General features: G+C 53.6%; 2 protein-coding genes across 5 annotated transcripts; both read right to left on the bottom strand.

Annotated features, from left to right (window-relative positions):
• Nucleotides 1–260: 260 nt before the first annotated feature.
• SCRN2 (secernin 2) lies at nucleotides 261–4,276 on the bottom strand. Of its 4 annotated transcripts, none has more exons than XM_084803095.1 (8): nucleotides 4,141–4,276; nucleotides 3,615–3,788; nucleotides 3,155–3,336; nucleotides 1,927–2,126; nucleotides 1,266–1,481; nucleotides 1,008–1,173; nucleotides 738–918; nucleotides 261–584 (listed from the first exon to the last, which is right to left on the bottom strand). In XM_084803095.1, exons 2-8 carry the CDS (start codon nucleotides 3,786–3,788, stop codon nucleotides 426–428), a joined length of 1,278 nt encoding a protein of 425 aa, XP_084659221.1. In that variant the 5' UTR covers nucleotides 4,141–4,276; the 3' UTR covers nucleotides 261–425. The 4 variants fall into 4 exon arrangements, with proteins under 4 accessions (XP_084659221.1, XP_084659222.1, XP_084659220.1 ...); XM_084803096.1 differs by having other exon boundaries at nucleotides 4,154–4,276; XM_084803094.1 differs by lacking the exon at nucleotides 4,141–4,276 and adding an exon at nucleotides 3,880–4,131 and having other exon boundaries at nucleotides 261–581.
• Nucleotides 4,277–10,057: 5,781 nt separating this feature from the next.
• On the bottom strand, nucleotides 10,058–16,473 carry SP6 (Sp6 transcription factor). Its single transcript, XM_084749008.1, has 2 exons — nucleotides 15,864–16,473; nucleotides 10,058–13,537 (listed from the first exon to the last, which is right to left on the bottom strand). The coding sequence occupies exon 2, from the start codon at nucleotides 13,478–13,480 to the stop codon at nucleotides 12,350–12,352; it is 1,131 nt and encodes a 376-aa protein (XP_084605134.1). The 5' UTR covers nucleotides 13,481–13,537; nucleotides 15,864–16,473; the 3' UTR covers nucleotides 10,058–12,349.
• Nucleotides 16,474–20,014: the final 3,541 nt, after the last annotated feature.

Here is a 20,014-nt window from a genome sequence, read left to right as displayed (position 1 = left end):
CCTGCCTCTGCCTCCTGAGTAATTGGATTAAAGACACGCCACCATGCAGTCCAAGCTAAGGACTGAGGTCTTGATTGTCTCCAAATAGCAGCCAGCTACCCATCTTGGGTCTTTGTGAACCCCACCACCACCACCACCACACAGGAACTAGGTGCTATCGCACCCGTCATTAGGGTTTATGACTTACAACCAGCCTGCTAGGAGCTGCCCTTCACCCTGGCTCTGCTTGCCCCACTAGACGTGAGATCCAGTTCCCAGAATAAGGAAATAAAACACATTTATTTAAGCCAAAGGCTGTGCCAGCCACTCAGAACCTTGGTGAGTGGTGTGAGGAGATGCCTGTCATCTCCTCCACACACACAGCTCAAGACAGACAGCTGGCCCCAGAGCCCCTGCACCCAGTGGGCCAAGAGGTGCGGCATCACTTAAGGATAGGCCTGATGCTCCCTCTCTACAAAGGCTGGGAAGAGGCTGCCCAGCCCGTGAGGAGGTGAGGTCTGGTCTCCAGCAAGCAGTCCTCTCAAAGCCTCCAGGCCTTCCTGCTCCAGGCTCTGCTGCTTCTGCCGGAGCCGCTGTCCCTCCTCCTAAGGGGAAAAGCAGGGGTGAGGAATGTGGACTCTCCCCTCCCCAGACAGGAGAAGCCCAAAGCTAGCTGAAGGTCCCACCCATTGTCTCCAGGCCCAGGCCCTTTCTAGAAAGTGCTTCCTACCTGCCCTCAGCAGAGTCCCCAGGGTTACCTGGTCACTCTCCATCAACCGCAGGGCTGCCTGGTGTCCACGGTAGAGTAAGTGTCGGCGATCCACCTGAGTCTGGAATCTAGGGAGGATCCGAACAGGGTCCTGGGCTCCAAAAGTGGGGGACAGCACCTGGGGGGCCTGGGACACCCCCACTTCAAAGATGAAAGGTTTGAAGACTGACCTAATGAGACACAGGTTGAAGGACTGATGCAGCAGCAAGGGGCACGTCCCATCATGTCCCCTGACCAGGATGCCCTCTTCGTCCCTCACCTGGATGGGTCGGGTGTGGCAGTGAGGAAGTGGACACAGGGCTTTGTGAGATCCTGGGGCAGGACCGACACCATACTGGCTGTGGTGCGGAAGCCTCCGGAGTCCATGCAGATGCCGCTCTCCTTGTTCCTGAGGATGCCCATTATCACCTCTGGTGTGATGCTCCCTGTAAGGAGGAAGTGGGGAGGGCTCAGCAAATGGGCGTGAGAGAGAGACTCGGCTGGGGTGCTGTGGCCCTCCCGCCCACCACTCACAGACCTTGGTGCTGTTGCAGCAGCTCACACCCAGCCCGGAAGCGGGCCTTGGCAGCCTCCATGCGCACAGGCTGCTGGGTCAGGGAGAAGATCTCCGCGAAGTCAAAGGTGCCCCGCCCAGTCCACCAACCCTGGGCCTTGGCGTAGCTACGGAGCTCTGGGTGTTCTGCTGAGATGTCTGTGCCAATGCTCAGCTGGTTGGAAATGTTCCGAGCACCCGCTGGGAAAGAGGAGCGGCTTGTTTAGCTGTTGCGGGGGCACCCCGCTTACGCGCCAAGCCCTGGGTGAGGAACTTGGATGATTGTTTTAACAAGCACAACCTGCCCTCAAGGGGCCTATGGTGATGAGCCAGACCAATCAACCAGGGCTAAGTCATAGGGCATGACTCCCTAACCATGCAGGGAGATCCAGGAAGGTTTCCCAGAGGAAGGGGCAGGCTGAAGCATGGGAGCATTTGGCCACAGGAGAGGAAGAGTTAGTTCCTAAGTGGGTTCATTTCTAGTCTCCCAAGGTGTCCCAAGAGTAAGTCCCTCCCTGACCCACCAATCATTTCCCACTGCCCAAGACTGTCAGGGAGAGCAAAAACAGTAGCCTCCACAGCAGAGATCAGTACCTGGAGAGGTCTAGGTTCCCTCTCGGAGGCAGCCTCTATGCTAGACTCCTACCCTGGATCCGCTGAGCAGCCCACAGCCTCCCAGCTGTCTCCAGCACCCAGGCCTCCGTCCGGTCTGCCAGTAGGAAGGTGTTGTGGTAGCAGAACGGCACAGGGTCCTCCCGGCAGCTGCCTCCCTGCCCATAGCGTTCCAGCAAGCCTGCAATCACATGTACAGCCTCCTGGGCGGTGCTGCTCCGTTCCAAAGCCAGCCTGACAGAGAGGTCAGAGGTCAGAGGTCAGAGGTGATCCAGAGGGATGAAAAGCCCACATCACAAGCCGGGCTTGTGGTGGCACATGTCTTTAATCTCAGCACCCGGGAGGCAGAGGCAGGTGGATCGCTGTGAGTTCGAGGCCAGCCTGGTCTACAAAGTGAGTCCAGGACAGCCAAGACTATACTGAGAAACCCTGTCTCATCATCAAACCGCCCCGCCCCCCCAAAAAAAAGAAAGAAAGAAGAAGGAAAAGCCCACATCACACAGCAAACCCAGCAGCAGTGATGGCATTTCAGTCATGCAGGCCAGGCCTGGTGGCACAGACCTGGGATCCCAATGTAGAGGCAGGAGGGTCAGAAGTTCATCTCCAGACTCAGCCACATACTGTACGATCCGAGGGAAACACCTCTAACCTCAGTCCTTGGGAGGCAGAGGAAAGTGGATCTCTGTGAGGTCAAGGCCAGCTTGGTCTACACAGCAAATTCTAGGCCAGTCAGGCCTACACTGAGAGACCCTGTCTTGAAATACAACACCAAACCAAACAAACAAACATGGAAGAAACAGTATGCCAGTGGTTTGCAAGCTTTGAACTGAGAGTCCCATGGAAAGGTCTGGAACACTGTCTCCAAGGAAGAAGTACCTGAACCTCTCCTCTGCCTCACACTTTATCAGTTTCTATAAACCTGAACTCTGTGAGATATTTCAGTTGACAAAAACAGCGCTGAGCCTGGTGTGGTGGCATGCACACAAGCGGATCTCCGTGAGTTCAAGGCCAGCCTGGTTTACAGATTAAGTTCCAGGACAGCCAGGACTACAAAAAAGAAACCCTGTCTCAAACAAAAAACAAAATGAAAAAAGGTACTGAAAAAAGAAAAAAAATCAAACCACTCTTGGCCAAGGGAGGTCTTTATCAGACCGGGAAGACAGAAGAGTTTACTGTAGCCTCCTTAAAGAGGCCACAAGGGCAAGGCCAACGGACCTGGGTGTTAGAGGGGTGGGGGCGGGGCACGAAGAGCCGGTCTGTACCTGAGTAGATCCATACCCAGCAGGGCTTCCCCTTCCCCGATAGGTTCCTTGGTCCACACCGCTTCATTGCCAATGCAGACACCACACTCATTGGCGCCCATCTCAGCTCCCCACAGCCAGGCAGGGCGGCTCAGAATCACAGCGTGTGTCTTCTCCACCTGCTCCACCTCGATGTAGGTGCACTGGAGGCAAGGAGAGAAGAATTCACCGGAGGGAAAAAACAAACAAACAAACATACAGAACCCACATCCCCCCCTGCACTTTGTCAGCCACTTTATATAACGGCCTTTGAGAAAGGTCACACTCGAGTAAACTCAGCAGAAACTAGCTAGACTCAAGGTCCAGGTTGGTGGACTTGAAGTCCACACTCTTTCCACTGCATCTGCCCCGCGTCCCAGGCGCAAGAAAACGGAGGTCTCGGGGATAAAGACCTCCCAGCTCCTTCAGCGTCCTAACCCACCTGGAGCCGGCTCCCGGGCGTGTGAGAGCCTGCGGGGATATACACCACCTCCTGCACTTCTTCTCGGGGGCGGTCCGAGTTCTTGGCGAAGATCACAGCTGGGATGGCTGAGGCCGGGGGCACAGAAACAAAGCAGTCGCAGGAGCAAGGGGCTACAGGGCTCGACGAGGCCATCTACGAAGAAGTGAGAGATGATTATGTCCCTCCAGTGCCGCCTCTCCACAGTCCTGGCCACTGCCACAACGTGTGCACAACTGAGACGTACAGGGTCAATGCCGGACGCTCTGGTGCGGAAACACTGGGCACACATTCAAAAGTGCGTTGCGCGCTAACCGCGCTCCTGCCTGGGACTCGGCAGACAGTGAAGACTCTGCAAGTTAGGAGCGTCCGCTTTAGGGTCCTGGCCCTTCTAGGCTGTTGGGATAGTTTCTAGGCACTAACGCCGCCGGCTCCAAGGCTCCCAAGCCGCTGCGCATGCCCACATCCGCCCTCCTCTTCCGTCCGACCCTTTCCAAGTCCTCAGTACCTCCACTTCTAACCTCCTCTGCCTCCAAAACCCTCCAACTCGGTTCCAGGCGCCACTGCCTCCTCTTCAGTTCTGATCTGTTCCTCGGGGACCCAGGTTCCTAAGTGACCTGAAAGACCTTTGTCCCCGGGGGGGGGGGGGGGGGGGAGGGGGGCGGGGCGGAAAGCAACGCCCGCAATGCCACTGTCTTCCACAAGGGTGCGCGCTAGCTGGCACCGCTTCTTAGAGCGCAGTGGCCTTTCAAATCCTGCCTAGGTGACCTCGTCTTCCCTTTCAGACTTTACCGATGGGCGCTCTGTGAGGAGGTGGAGCTGAAGAGGAAAAGAAGCCCAAGTGAAAAGAATGTATTCATGAAACTGGCAACCCTGCTGGGGGGTCCAGAGATTAAGGAAGAAGTTTAGCTACCTACACCCTGATTAGAATTTCAAAGACTCAATTCCAGTAAAACTGCGCAGACACAAGACTGGAGGCACTGGAGGCGTAGGGATATCGTAAATTACTGTATTCCTGCCCCCATTTCCCCCCACCCCCTCACCCCCACCCCCCACCCCACCCCCCGACACAGGGTTTCTCTGTAGTTCTGGGGGCCCTGGAACTCTCTCTGTAGACCCAGCCGGCCTCGAATTTAGGGATCTGCCGGCCTCTTTCATCTGAGTGCTGGGATTAAAGACGTGCACTGCCACCACCTGGCATAAAAGTAAAAACAAAACAGCCAGGGCTATTACACAGAGAAACCTTGTCTCGTCTCGGGAACAAAACAAAACAAAACAAAACAAAACAAAAAATCTTTTGCCGGGCAATGGTGGCGCACGCCTTTGATTCCAGCGCTCAGGAGGCAGAGGCAGGTGGATCGCTGTGAGTTCGAGGCTAGCCTGGTCTACAAAGTGAGTCCAGGACAGCCAAGGCTACACAGAGAAACCCTGTCTCGAAAAAAACCAAAAACAAACAAACAAACAAAACAAAACAAAAGAAAAAAATTACTGAACTAGTCCAGCAGGTGAGTTCAAGGCCAGCGTGGCCTGCTGAATGAGTTCCAGGACAGTTAGGGCTGCAAAAGAGAAACGCTGTCTCAAAAAAACAAAACAAGCAAACAAGAGCTTTCTTAGGTGCTAGAGTGATGGCTCGCTGTTCAAGAGCGCTGGCTGCTCTTGAGGAGGACCTGGGCTTGATTCCCGGCGCTGGAAGAGAGGCTCACAGCTGGCGGGCTGTAACTCCGGTTTCAGAGAATCTGGAACTCTCTTCCGGCCTCCATGGACACCAGAGGCAGCGGTGGGGACACATACACAGGGCAAAACATCTATACACATAAAATACTTAAGTATCTTTTTTTTTTTTTTTTTTTTTTTTTTTTTGGACACAAGGTTTCTCTGTGTAGCCTTGGCTGTCCTGGACTTGCTTTGTAGACCAGGCTGGCCTCAAACTCACAGCGATCCGCCTACCTCTGCCTCCAAGTGCTGGGATTAAAGGTGTGCGCCACCACGCCTGGCTCCTGGCTGTCCACCTTGTTGGGTTTTCAAATATATATGTTTTATAATTTTGACTTTAGAAGATTGCTTGTGTTGTACCCATGTATTGATGTGTACACATCAACATGTATGTGCATGTTTGTGCAAACTAAAGATCAACACTCCCCCATCTTTTATTTTATTTTGGTTTTGCGAGACAGCGTTTCTCTGTGTTAGCCTTGACTGTCCTAGACTCACTTTGTAGACCAGGCTGGTCTCAGACTCACAGCGATCCGCCTGCCTCTGCCTCCTGAGTGCTGGGATTAAAGGCGTGCTTGCCACCACCTCCAGACTGAGATTTAGAAATTTCAATTGCAAAAATGTGATACTTCTACCTTCTCCATACAGAGATAGCAAAGGAGAAATTGGGGCTAAGAGGGACATACAGTGGCACGAAGCTGGATTCAGACTTCAGATATTGCGGGTTCCAGTTCCCTTTTCCTCTATGAATCATGTCCTCAGCCGACAATGAAGAAAATGCATCACATACACCTAGGCTCCTATGACCTCTAGGGATTACATGGAGTCTATGGTACTCAACCATCTTTTAAAAAATATTTTATTTATTTATTATTATGTATACAATGCTCTGTATGTACACCTGCAGGCCAGAAGACAACATTAGATCACATTGTAGATGGTTGTGAGCCACCATGTGGTTGCTGGGAATCGAACTCAGGACCTCTGGAAGACCAGTCAGTGCTCTTAACCTCTAAGCTATCTCTCCAGCCCCATACTCAACCATCTTAATTTTTGCAATAAATAAACACAGAATCTCGTGTGTGTGTGTGTGTGTGTGTGTGTGTGTGTGTGCGCGTGCGCACACGTGTGTTCTTCACGTTCTTTAATCAAGTTTTCAGTATCTGGCCTGGGGGTGTAGCTCAGCTGGTAGAGTGCTTACCTAACACTCGTGAGGCCTGGATTCCAACCCAGGCGTTACATAAACTGGGCGTGGCGGAGAACACCTATAACTCCAGGAGGCAGAAAGACCAGGACCAGAAAGTGTGTGGGCATCTTTGATCACATAGGGAGTTCAATGCCAGGGAATTTTTGAGTCAAAATACATTTGTTTTTCAACCGGGCATGGTGACACACGCCTTTAATCCCAGAGGCAGGTGGATGGCTGTGAGTTCAGCCAGCCTGGTCTACAGAGTGAGTGCAGCACAACCAGGGATACACTCAGAGAAACTCTGTCTTGAAACCCACCCACTCCCTAAAAAATTGTTTTTTGATGTTAAGATGTTTCCATCTCTTTGGTTTCTTTGTCCTTTTTTTCCCCCCAGGGGGGTGGGATATTGTAAAAAGCATTGCTTTCTGATTTCCCCTTTTAATATTTTGGTGTTAGTATATAGAACTCTCTCTCTCTTCTCTCTCTCTCTCTCTCTCTCTCTCTCTCTCTCCCTCTCTCTCTCACTCTGTCTCTGTGTGTGTGTGTGTGTGTGTGTGTGTTTCAAAACAGGGTTTCACTTTGTATCCCTGGCTGTCCTGAGCTCTCTCTATAGACCAGACGGGCCTGGAACTCAGAGATCCACCTACCTCTGTCTGCTTCTGCCTCCCAAGTGCTGGGACTAAAGACATGTGCCACCACCACCTGGCTAGAAATATTGCTCAAGAGCTGGAGAGACAGCTTACTACTTAAGAGCACTTGCTGCTCTTGCAGAGAGGACCAGAGTTGGGTTCCCAGCTCCTAGACCAGGTAGGTCACAGCAGCCTGTAACTCCAGAGGATTCATCGCCCTCTTCTGGCCTCAAGTGCACTTACTCCTTGTACAGATAATTACTAAATAAAAATAAATCTTTAGATGCCAGATGTGGTGGTGCACGCCTTTAATCCCAGCACTCAGGAGGGAGAGGTAGATGGATTGTTCTGAGTTCCAGGCCAGCCTGGTTTACAAAGTGAGTCTCAAAAAACCAAAATAAATAAATAAATAAATATTTAGAAAAACAAAATAAGTTGGGCATGATGGCGTCCACCTTTGATCACAGCACTAGGGAGGCAGAGGCAGAGGCAGGTAGATCATTGTGAGTTCCAGGCCAGCCTAGTCTACAAAGTGAGTCCAGGACAGCCAGGGTGACACAGAGAAACTCTGTGTCAAAAAAAAAAAAAAAAAAAAAAACAACAACAACAACAACCAAAACCAAAACAAAACAACCCCCCCCATAAAACCCAAAACCAAAATAAACAATACAGGTAAGTAACACAAATTACTCTTATTGCTGCTCATTCTACTTTTCTGGGATTGAATCTTTGGGATTCCAATCAGGATGCAGCTGATGCTCTTTCTGCTTTTCAATACTACAGCCATCTGTAGCTCCAGTTTCAGGGTGTTGACACCCCTCTTTTAGTCTCTAAGGGCACACTCGTGGTGGACATACATACATCATGCAGGCAAAACATTCAAACTTTTGTAAGGAAACATTTCTTATTGTTGCCTGTTGCCTGTGATCTGTGACTTTATTATTTGATTAGTTCTAACAGTTCTCTGGTGGATTTTGTTTCTAAGATTCTTTTTTTTTTTTTTTTTTTTTGGTTTTTTGAGACAAGGTTTCTCTGTGTAGCCTTGGCTGTCCTAGACTCGCTTTGTAGACCAGGCTGCTAAGATTCTTTTTAAACCTGCATTGCTAGTATGCTCATCCATAAGGCGGTGTAGAATTAAAGGGGACAAGGAGCTGCTTCGGTGCGACTTGGAGGAAGGGTGCGAAGTTGCCATTGGATGTCATTACACTCAAACCTCAGCTGAGGCTGTACCTATTAACCACAGGCATTCCCAAGCACCCTGAGGGGGGCGGGGGGCGGGGGGCGGCGGGGCGGCGGGGCGGGGAGGAGGCGGGAGAAGCAGGCTCCTCTCCTGCACTTCCCCAGATGTTCGCTAGAGGGCGAGATAGGCCAAAGGAGAAGGAGATAGACGGACGAGCTGGAAGAGTAGGAGGAGGCGGTGGGTGCCGACTCCGTGAAACCCCAGGCTGCCATCTGTCGCATTTTCCGCTTTTGACTTCATTCACCCACCCTAGAGATATTCCTCTGCACTTCTCTGGTTAGGAGAGGACTCAGAGAGGTCATCCAGAGGGTCAAGCCAAACACGATGATTTCCCTCCTAGCCTCTCCAGTACAATACGATCCTCCTGGGGTGCCGCTTCTGAGGGGTCAGGAGGTGTGACCCTGGCTTCCTTCAGGGGGCCCAGGCCAGCCGGGCAGCATTGCAGAGGATCAAGCATGCATCAGAGCCCCACCAAAGGCCCCTGCTAAGAATGCAGGTCAGCTGGAGGAGTTGCAAGGGGAGGAGGGAGGGCCCTGGCCCTGCCTAGACAAGCCCAGCCGGCCCTACAGCTGCCCTCCTGGCCCTGGGGGCAGATATGGGGAGGAAAAGGAGGGAAAGCACCAGGTTTCTGGGGTCTAATTCCCCCCAGAACCAGGAAGACAAAAGAGGTGGCCCGCAGGAGAGCCTCAGGCAAGAGGTCACAGGTAAACACGGCTCTGCGATGCTAAATCCAGCAACAGATGGAAACGGGTGTGCGCATTGTCACATGATCGTCCCCACCCCCCAGGCCGGGTTTTCTCCACAGCTCCTAAATCATCCTGATGGCTCTTTCTAAGGTTCCCTTAAACTCCAAGGCCCCAAAGTCTCTCTGATAGGATGGGCCAATATGAGGGCCAGATTTGGCTGGAGAAATTGGATTAGGGCGTTCCAAGGGAATAGTAATCCCATGAGGGAAAACCAATACATTTGGAGGGGAGAAAGTAAAACACATCGGAGAAAGAACAGTGACCGAGCCCGTCCTATAAGGGACAGAAAGACAGAAGCAAACTTGGTCCCTTATCCCCTTCCAAGCACTGGGCCTCTGGAGTCATGAGGCTTTCACTCGGTAAACATGAACTAGGTACCAACTGCCGGATGGGGCATCTCTAAGTCTGAAGCTAGCCCGGTGAGGGCGGGCGCGGTGCGCCTGCGCACCCTGTGATTGCGCAAGCCTGGCAGGTTTCTAGCTCTGAGTCGTAGTAGCAGCCTTTTCCCTCATACTTTCCAGCTGGGCAGACGCCCATCAGATATCTTGGCTGCCTTTCATCGCCTTGTCTCTGATAGGGATCATCCTGGGTGAAGAAATCGCTGTCAGTCACCCCCACCTCGCTCACAGCCAGAGGGACCTGCTGACATGCACGCTCCCATGGGGTTGGGGAGAGGCTGCAAAGAGGCTAGCTGTGATGGCTTGATACCTAGAGTAAGGCAAGGCGACATCTTAAAACTTCTCCATAGATGAACACCAGCCCCTCATCCTGCCCTCAGGATGGATATTAGACCCAAGCTCTGGCCCAGCCAGTTGAATAGAGGTGATGCTTGCCCAAGGATTCCCCCTACCCAGTCCGCACCGCGAGTCAATATGGGAGACTGTGCTGGAAGACAAATAAAGCAAGAATGTGGTTGGTTGATGACTTTATTGTTGCATAAAAAACACAGGCTGTTTCTGCCCTCTCCTTCCCCCTAAGTGGGTTCACAGCAGTTAAAGGGGAAAAAAAAATCCTACATTTTCCTCTAGGGGGGCTGCCTGGAAGGGCAGGCAGCTGAGAAACCTAGATTGATAAAAGAGCCGGACAGACAAAAACCTACCCAAGTCCCACCCCTGCAGACCTTAAGAGTTCAAGGCCTCTATATGGAGGAGCATCCGCGTGCCGCCCCCCCCCCCCCCACAGTACCTAGATAGGAGTTCCCCTAAGAATGGTCACTGGAAACATCTGTCTTGGTAGCACAGCGAGAAGGTGGCTGGTTTCGATGGGTGGAGGAGAAAGCACCCCACACCCACGGCGCCCTCCTTTCTGCCCCCTCTACACCTAGCCAGGCAACCTGCAGGCATGGCCAGCTTTGCTCTTGCCTGCAAACCCTCTTTGTAAGAAAGGGGGACCTCTGGCCAGGTCAACAGGAGGTGGGAAAAGAGGGAGAATACAGCAAGACCCTTATCCTTAAACTACCTCAGGCCCCTAAGTCCCACAGGGAGTCACCTTGTCCCTTTTAAGGAGGAAGCCTTTCTACACAAACATATAATTCCTACCCAGATCCCAGCCCCTACTTCCCATACATTTCCCAGGCCTTGGACTGGCCTGCAGCATCCTCAATGGAGGAAGAGATGCTGTGAGTCTAGGCCCCAGACCTTGGATGGGGTGAACAAGATGGGGTCTCAGAAGACCCCCAGGCTCAGTAGAGAAACACATACATACATACAGGTACACAGATGACAACACACACACATACACACATACACACACACACACACACACACACACACACACACTCTCTCTCTTATGCCCTAATTATTAAATAAAATACCCTTTGCTTATAACTTAAAAATCAACACACAGCTATTCCCTGCAGAGGGTGGAGAGAAGAGGGGAGGGGAGAGAGGATGGAGAGACTCAAGGCCTCTTCCTCAAACCTGAGAGCGCCCCCAGCCCCGGGGCCCTGTGGTCTGCCAGGCAGAAGTCTACCCTCCCCACCCTCTGATCAAACCCCAAATTATATCTCTAGCATCTAAAGAGGGGGAAAAAAGAGGCAGCGCCCTAGAATCTCTTCCAGTGGATTCTTCTTCTCATGGAAGGAGCTGTTTCCCTGGGGATGAAGAGGAAGGATTCCATAGCAACGGCGGGGGGGGGGAGGGGGGAGGGGGCGGGTAAGTGGGGGAGGGGGAGACATGGAAGCGGCAAGGTTAAAGAGACCGGGAGGGGAGTCCGGGCAGGGGCAGCGCCTTCCACTGTAGTCCCTCTGCTAGGACAACCCCAAAGAGCTGAAGGGTACCTCTCCCTTCCATGGCTAAAGGGAAAGCAAAGGATGGGGGGGGGGGCGCGGCCTTGGAGTGGGGATGAGGGTGTCTATGTCAACCCTAGAGGTGGTGGTTGACTTTAGGAAGCGACCTAGATGGAAAAGGATGGAGAGTGTGAACTGCTGAATTCGATTTCTGAGTTAAGGGTTAAATTGGAGCTGAAAGGGGAAGAAGCAGTTTGGTCCTGCAGTGCTGCCAAACCCCTTCCATTTGTAAGAAGCCTTCGTCTCTGCCGGGTCCCACTTCCCCATTCTAGCTCTGGGCTCCCCCTCACAGCTCTCTGGCTGCGAAGGTGTGCCCTTCCTGGCTCTATCGGTCTGAACCTGGAAGGGTTTCTAAGGAATTCACTGAAGGAAGCTCTTTATATGGCAACACCCTCCAAGCTACATAGACAGCCCCTTTAGGGGAGCCACCCCAGGCTCCCCCCCACCTCATCTCCGCTTGCTCTCTCTGGAATTTTAGAGGGAAAGCACTAGACAGGGGATGAAAGGGACCTAGGGCCGAAGGGCGGCTCCAAGGTGCTTTTATGTCCGGGTTCCCAGGAGCTAAAGACGTGTCCAGACAGCTACCCCCAACGCCAGTCTCGCCTCCCTTCAGCTCCAGCTCCTGGGACGAGCCACCTCTACCAGCTGAACCCCTCCACATGGTGGGAGTGCTCCATCCCAATTCTCCAGCCACTCAGGGGAGGGTGAAATAGTGAGAAAAGGAAGACGCGAGGGGCACGGTCAGCTCCAGGAAGTCTAAAACAGTCAAACAGTCTCCCATGCAGCCCCAGAGACTAAAACCCCGCTAGTGCCCCTCTCCCTGTCCCCTCACCATCAATAAATAACGACCTTCCCCTCTTACTCAGGCCGCCCCCCTCTAAAGGACGGCAGGGTGTGCGACATCCACCGGGGCTCAGTTGGAGGACGCAGAGCTGCCTTCAGCCTCACGTTTGCCTTTCACCCCCGGCGGCTCCACCACGCCACCAGCCTTGGCCTCGCCTTGGGCCGCCACCGCAGCCTCCTCTTTGGCGCCTTCGTGGGTTTTCATGTGCTTGGCCAGGTGGTCGCTGCGCATGAAGACTCGGCTGCAGACTGCACAGGGGAACTTCTTGGTCCCGGTGTGGGTCTGAAGGTGGCGCTGCAGCTCGTCGGAGCGCGTGAAGCGCTTGCCGCAGAAAAGCCAGTTGCACACGAAGGGACGGTCGCCGCTGTGCCACCGCAGGTGAGCCTTCAGATGCGACGTCTTGGCGTATGCTTTCCCGCAGCCTGGGATGTGGCAGTTGTGCAAATGCTTCTTCTTACCCCCATCGGGCCCGCACGGAGCCCCAAGTCGCTCCGCCTCCAGGCAGTTGGGGCAGCGACACACGGTCTGCCCTGAGCTGCGGGGCACAGACCGCCGGGAGCCTTTGGGTCGGGCCGCCGCATCCAGACCGGAATCCAGCCCATGGGACTCTGGCGCCGCTGCTTCCAAGGCCTTAGCCCCGTCGGGTGGCCCCAGGAGGTGCTGCCCACCAGCGGCTGGGAGGAGGTGGTGCGGGTGCGGGTGGGGCGGCGGAGCACAGAGCTGGTGGTCTCCGACGTATCCTCCCAAACCAGGCTGAAGCGCCCCAGGGTGGCCTGGTGAGGTCAGCGCTCCCTGAGTATGGGGGAGGTCCATCCAGCTGGTGCCGGGATGAAGGTCCCACCAGGAGCCATCCTCCGTGCCTGGGTGAGTCGGCCGGAACCACGATTCGTAATGGTGTGACATGTCCGGCTGCAAGAGCTTGGAAAAGGGTCCCGGAGCCAAGGGACTGTCACTTTCCAAGTCCTCGCAGGTTACCCGCGAGGAGGCCCCAGGCAACTCATAGCCCTGTGAGAAGTCTACCTCCGGGCCCAGTGGGAGGCTTTGCAGCTCTCCAGGCTGCAGCGGGGAGGGGTAGTCCCCGGCCTCCGGGCTCGTGTGACCCTGATACGTCTGGAGAGGCTGCAGGTCGAGGCGCGGCGGTGATGCGTGAGGCGCGTCGGTGTGCTGGCTGCCCAGAGAGCCACAGACAGCGGTTAGCATTGCCGGGATCCGGGGTGGGGTGAGGGCAGGGACGGTCAAGGGCACCTCAGGTGGGACCTACAGGAGACAAAGATGAGAAGTGAGGAAAGTAACCCGCTTACTTTCCTTTCTAACCCAGATCCTTTCCCAGCAAAGTGCTCCTTCCCAGCCCCTGGGAGGAAAAGAGGGGCGTGTCTTTGGGTGGAGACTACGAATCAGTTAGAGCTTGGGAAAGCTGGGAAGGAATGAGAATGTGAAAGTCTAGGTCTGGGCACAAGGTGGCCTTTTTCCTCTAAGTGACCCCGCCCTTAGGACTCAGCTCATCCCGGAGTTGGGCCAGTCCATCAATGCTGCCAGAACCATCTCTAGACAGCTGCCTGGGCATTTCCCCCTGCTGCCAACCTAAACGGACGATCTAGATTGGGCTTAGTCCTAGGGTAACTCAAGACACAGAGGGAGTAAGGTAGGATAAGATATGTCTGCTTCTAATTGTTCGAGGTGATTTGCCTTACGGAGAGGCGAGAACAGGTGCTGAGCTTTTTGCCAGAGCCAACCCACAGACCCGCTGGACAAGCATTTAATCTCGCTACGCACTCCAATGCTCCCTGCCTGGCTTGGTTGGTTTTGCTCACCAAAGCCCCTCACTCTCACCTCCCACCCCTTTCCCTCCACACGAAACTGGGGAGCGGTGGGACCACACAGAGAAGAGCTTGCGAGAGACCCACGAAAATATAACCACTGCTCCCTTAAGGGACGCAGTGCCAGACTTTAAAAGACGCCCATATCCCTCATCCCAGAACTCAGGGGCAAGTACTGAGAAATAGTAGAAGGCCTTAGAAGACTCCAAAGTCCAGCCAAGTGTTAAAAGCGACTGTCCTGAGCCTGCTCTTAGTTAAAGAAAGCTGAATTTGGATCAGTGACATGAATAAAATGTTCATTGTTCATTTAACCATTCAATCAACAGACGTGCTCTGTGTAGTGCCTCTGTAAATCAGCTCTCTTTCTTTCTTTCTTTCTTTCTTTCTTTTTTCTTTTTTGGTTTTTCGAGACAGGTTTTCTCTGTGTAACAGCTCTAGCTGTCCTGGAACTCTCCTTTGTAGACCAGGCTGGCCTTGAACTCACAGAGATGCGACTGCCTCTGCCTCCCAAGTGCTGGGATTAAAGACGTGCGCCACCACGCCTGGCTCAGCTCTCTATCTTAAAACACCAGAAACTTAAGGGCCAGGAGAAACCCAAAGATCTCTGGTCTGGGTGTGGTGATGCAAGTCTTCGATCTAAGCACCCAGGAAGTGGAACTGGAAGAATGCAGAGTTCTGGGCCAGCCTAGGCTACTTAACAGAAGAAAGAAGAGAGAGAGGGAAGGAGGGAGGCAGAGAGAAAGGAGAGAAGAGGGAAGCTGCTAAGCACGGTGGGGCGAATAATCCCAGCCCTCGGGAGACTGAGACAGAAGGCCAGCGTGGGCTCCGCAAAGGGACGCTGTTTATAAATAAATGAATGAAACCTTAAAACCTTCACTACTTTCTCCAACCATCAATCTGTGACCCGAAGGTCCCAGTCTTTTCTCCATCTCTTCCTAGAGACTTGGGATCTTGCCTGTGTGTGGGGGGCTCGGAGTGGAGGAGACCAATGATTTAGGGCCTTCCTCAAGCAGGGCTCAGCTGACCCTACCATCACCTTGCGATTCTGGGACCAGGGAGGTAGCATTGATAGTCTGGGAGAGGCAGAGAAGAGGAGGACTCCGGTGCCTACTCAGGCTCCGGCTGCCTTACCACAAGAAAGGAACAGGGCGAAGCAGCAGGAAAGGAGCCTCAGGCCGGGGCGGGGCAGCCCAGAAGGGGTTGGGCGGGAGCAGTGAGACCTAGGACCCTAATAGCTTTTGGCGCCTGAGACCTGCCCCAGGGTCTGGGAAGGGGGGTGTAGGGTGGGAAGGCTAAAATGACCCAGGCTGCAGAGGGGCCTCTCCGGACAAAAAGCCCGAACCCAGGCCTAGAGTGCAATGACCTGCTATCAAGGTTGTGCGGAAAGAAAGCAAAGGCAAGAGGGAGCGCAGAGGCTCCCCAATTGGAAAAAGACGGTTGAGACGCCCGCGAGTCTCATTGGATCGGCTGCCTCTCCCGATTCCCAGTGCCTAGGCGGTGGGGACTTCCTTTCAAACAAGGTTTTCAATGTTCCAATCCTCCGGTTTCCCCAGTTGCTCCAGTTTCCCCAGTTCCAAAACTCCCTTGGTCCCTCCAGTCCCTCTTGTCCTCCCGGTTTTTCCTCCGCCGGGCTTCCCAGCCCCTCGGATCCTTCAGGACCACCCTCCTCAAGAGGCTAGCGCAAGCTGTTGTGTGTTCCGATGGTCACCCCCCCTCCTCGCAACTCCGCAGAGCGCGCCCCTAGCCGCGGGGACCCCGGCTCCTACCTGGAGGCTGCGCTCGGGCTCCGTGCACCGCAGGCTGGCGCGCTACACACCGGTGCTCATGGGCCCTGCACGCTGGCCGGCTCTCGGCGGCGTGGGACAGGAGCTGAGGGCAAGCCGGGGCCGGGAGCAGACAGGGTGATCGGCGGCGGTGGAGGCGGTGAGAGCCGGCGGGAGGGCGGAGGGCGGGCGGGCGCGGGTGAGCGAGTAAGCGAGCGAGCGAGGCCAGCTCCGCCCGTGACTCACCGCGCTCTCTGCCTTCATCCTCACCCCTCCGCTCCTTTTTCCTCGGATCCCGCGGCCCCGCCCACCTCACCTGCGGCCGCCTTTAACCCTTTCTGGCTCGGCTGGAGGCGAGGCCCAGCCCCCCGCGAGGAGGGGGCGGGCGAGAGGGATAGCTAACCAGGTCATCTCCTTCGCTCCTCCCAGGTCCCCACCACTCATGAGTTAGGGGCTTGAGTTGTGAATTTTTCCCAGGTTCGGAGACCCGTCCGATCCCGTGAAAAATCTAGTCCGGAGCTGGCTCAGTCCAGCGGGGGAGGTGGGGGAGAGGGAGGGACACACGGCTCAAACCCTGGGTGGGACGAAGGGTCCTGGGGAAGCTAGCAAGCCTTCTTAGGGAGAGCGTGGCTTTTGACCCACCTGTTTCTAGCCTCTCAGTGCTAGAATTAAGTGGAAAGAAGCAAACGGCACTGAAGACTATGTTTCCGTCCGGCTCACCCCCAAACCTAAGCCCGAGAAGTCTTTGTCGGTGGCTCTCCCTCTACCACACTACCAGGCGCCGATCTTTGCCCCCATGCTTTCCAAAAATCCTTTCCCTCTCTCTCTGCCACAGGCGCCTTTCTGGGTGATCACCATACCCTCAATATCTTCCCCAGTTTCCGAGCTTAGTCATCACCCTCTGCCCCTAGATCCTCTCAGTGTGTTCTCCCCACCTTCCCGTAGGCCAGCACTGTCGAAGTCCACCGCGTACACCCACAGCCTTCCTCCAGATCAGGGTCGCTCAGCCCGCGCCAGACACTATCGCTGCCACGCACTGGGGCCTGAGAGTTAGGCGGGCACCTGATTGAACGAGCCTTTTTGCCAAGGGCTCTTTCCGAATCTCAGCTGAGTTTTAGATTCCTTGAGAGAAATAAACGCGAGCGCGTAAGCAGAGCTACCTTCTAATACGTTTTCAGGGCATCCGCGGCGCTACTCGCCAAAACAAAATTCTCAAGATCCGAACTAGTGGGAATCCTTAGACAATCCCCCCTACCCATGTGGGTGCCAGAGTCCCCACAACTCTCTGCCCTGATGACCTGACTGAAAATAGCTCAGGCGTCTTTCTCTGCTGCGTCCTAAGCCCTCCTGTTGACCGTTTTTTACACAGGATTTCAGAGCGACCTTTCGTTATTTCTTTCGTTATCGCTGCTGGCTTTCCGTATGCGTTCCTTACAGTCAATTTCCGAGAGCTCTGTAATTTAGGCTTGCCACTAGGGACTGACTTTCTTTGTCTGTCTGTCTGTCTGTTTGTCTGTCTGTCTTCCTTTACTTTTGTAGCTCAGGCTGGCTGGGAAATCACTCGCTGGCTCCTGCTAGCCTCGAATGTGCAGCAATCTTCCTGCCCCCAACCTCTCCAATTCTAGGATCACAGATGTGATCCTAGACACACTGAAGTGTGACTTTGAACCGGCTTCCCTGAATCGGTCGGGCTTCTCACATTGGGGCAGGTGTAGAGCGTCCCGAGAATGCTCCCGTCCCTAGCGCTCGGTGCCTCCGTCATCCTACACCTTCGTTTTTGCTAAAGCTGAGGTCCTTCGCCTGGACAACCTGAGGGCAAACCGCCGTGAGGGTTTCCTGGCGCTTAAATAAATTGTACCGGAAAGAACAAATCCCATGAGGTCCCTGATAGAAACAGAATAAACCCTTAGTCATTTTTAAAATAAATTTGTTCCCAGAGACATGTACAGATTAAAGCACATTCACAGAGATCTTCGGACCAATAATTCAAGAAGCCAAATTCCACCAAACCAGGCGCTGCAGCATCGGCTACACTGGCCCTCGGGGATTAGATTATTCTATGCCTCAGTTTCTTCTGACGACCTGGGGGGTGGGGTGGGGAGTGAAGGATGGACATTTGGGAATGGAAGAAGTATTAAGGAGAGATTGGGGAGAAGCTACAATTTCCCCTTTCCTTGCCCTTCGGGTCACATAACAGATTTTTTTTAATCCCTTCGGCTTTTTGTGTCCAAATTCACACTTTCACCAACGCGGTGTATCCACCAGCCTCCAAATCCTGACTAGTGGGGTTTACACTCTCCAGTCCATAGTTACCTCCAGAGCCGAGTTAGGGGTTCATCATGTGGGGGAGCAGAGCCTCACCCGGGTGACTATGGCTCCCTGGAGTAAGACTGATCAGGCCCCTTACTGTTCTGGCCTCGCTTCCCAAGTGTCTGTGGTCTCTGCATCTGCCGCAGCAGTTCCCAACTGGCGGCACGTGGGTCTCTCGACCCCTCCGGGGGTCGCATATCAGATATCCTGAATATCAGATACTTGCATTATGATTCATAACCATAGTAAGTTTACACTTAAAGAGCAGCGACGAAATAGTTTTATGGTTCAGGGTCGCCACAACTCCGAGGAGGAACTGTACTAACGGGTCAAAGCATTGGCTTGGGAACCGCTGACTCTTCAGGCCAGTGAGGCGCGAGCTAAAGCCCGGGCTAAGGTCAGCTTGAGTATTCCCCACATCCGTTCGCAGGTGTCAGACTACCTTATCACAGCCCCCACCCCCCCACCCCCAATGCTGTCCATCTTTTCTTGGAAAGCAACTGGGAAAAGAATGGCGCAAAAACCCCATCCCAGATTCCCCTTAACACCGCCCCATCCTGGAGCAAAAACCCTGCAACTGCAATGGCTTTTGTCCCACGAGATTCATGTAGGGAAGTTGCTCCTGGACTTCCTAGTCCTTTCTCTTGGACACCCTGGACTTCATTCCTCTGCATCCAGCTTGTTCCATTCCCCCCTTGCTACCAAGCAAGAGCTGTGATCTAATACTGACTTGACTACCCTCACTCAAAACTGAACTGCCCATCACACAAACCAAGGATGTGCTCAGGACAGAGTCCTTCTATCCCTGTCTCTCGCTCTCTCAAAGTCTTAGACAGATTTTTTCCCCCAAGTCTCCTCCTCCTCCTCTACCTCCCAGCCTCTTCATCTCAAACCTTTTTTTTTTTAATTGTAAGTGATTCATGTTGCGCCGGTAGCAGCCTCCTTGGCTTGATATGTTCATCAGAGGCAGCATTTATTTATTTAGCACCTACTATGTGTACTCCAGGCACTTACTTCCCACAAGTACCTCTAATTCTCATGAGCATGCAGCAAAGTAATTATTATTATCATTTCCCGTTGTACAGATGAGGAAGCTGGGGATCAAAGAAGCTAAGCGACCCTGCCCAAGATCACAGACATGTTAAGAGATAGAAGAGAAAACTCTCTCGGTCCAGATAGGTCAGGCTCCAAAGACCACATTCTATCTGGTATATTCCGTCTGGCTTTCCCTATGACATGAGGGACGGTCCTGGGAGTTGCTTCCCCAGGTCCCAAAGGTGAAAGGGACAAAATTCGTAACAGATCCCATGTCCAAGCTACCGATATCTTGGGTCTGATAGGGCATGTTGATCTATCTTGAATTACTGGAACAGGTCGCATTCCACACAGGTTCCTTCCCGGACCCCCCAGGTGCCTATAGATATTACACTATGACGGGGAGGGGCTGGAGATGTCGCTTAGTTGCTAGGGTACTTGTTTAGCATGTATGAAGCCTTGGGTTCAACCCCCCAGCACCTACTAAAACCAGGTGTGGTGATGACCGCCTGGACTCTCAGCACTGGGGAGGTAGAGGCAGGGGTTTGGAAATTTAAGGTCATCCTCAGCTATATAGTAAGTCTAAGGCCAGCCTGGGCTACATGGAGCTCTGTCTCAAACAATAGCAACAACAACAACAACAACAACAAAATCGTTCTAACAGTAAAAACGATCAAATTCAAGTGCTGACAGGAAAACTGAACCCTTCCACAGGGAGACAAGTAGCTCAAAGTCACACACAGCAGGCTAGAGGCAGAGAAGCCTAGAGCCTGTCTCCTGGTTTCTGGGTTCCCAGCTGCTCACTCTTT

Source organism: Acomys minous (genome assembly GCF_964271855.1).
Source record: "Acomys minous genome assembly, chromosome: 12".
NCBI classification, from domain to species: Eukaryota; Metazoa; Chordata; class Mammalia; order Rodentia; family Muridae; genus Acomys; species Acomys minous.
Note: the sequence above shows the minus strand (reverse complement) of the source record. Positions and strands in the feature narration are given on the sequence as shown.

Excerpts from the sequence above, each read along its gene's own strand:
- SCRN2 (XM_084803093.1), bottom strand. The coding sequence starts at position 3,924 with ATGTGTGCCCAGTGTTTCCGCACCAGAGCGTCCGGCATTGACCCT. Across the intron at positions 3,337-3,614 it reads CGCCCGGGAGCCGGCTCCAG|TGCACCTACATCGAGGTGGA; the intron begins GTGGGTTAGGAC and ends CCTTGCCTCCAG. Across the intron at positions 919-1,007 it reads GCCACACCCGACCCATCCAG|GTCAGTCTTCAAACCTTTCA; the intron begins GTGAGGGACGAA and ends GTGTCTCATTAG.
- SP6 (XM_084749008.1), bottom strand. The coding sequence starts at position 13,480 with ATGCTAACCGCTGTCTGTGGCTCTCTGGGCAGCCAGCACACCGACGCG.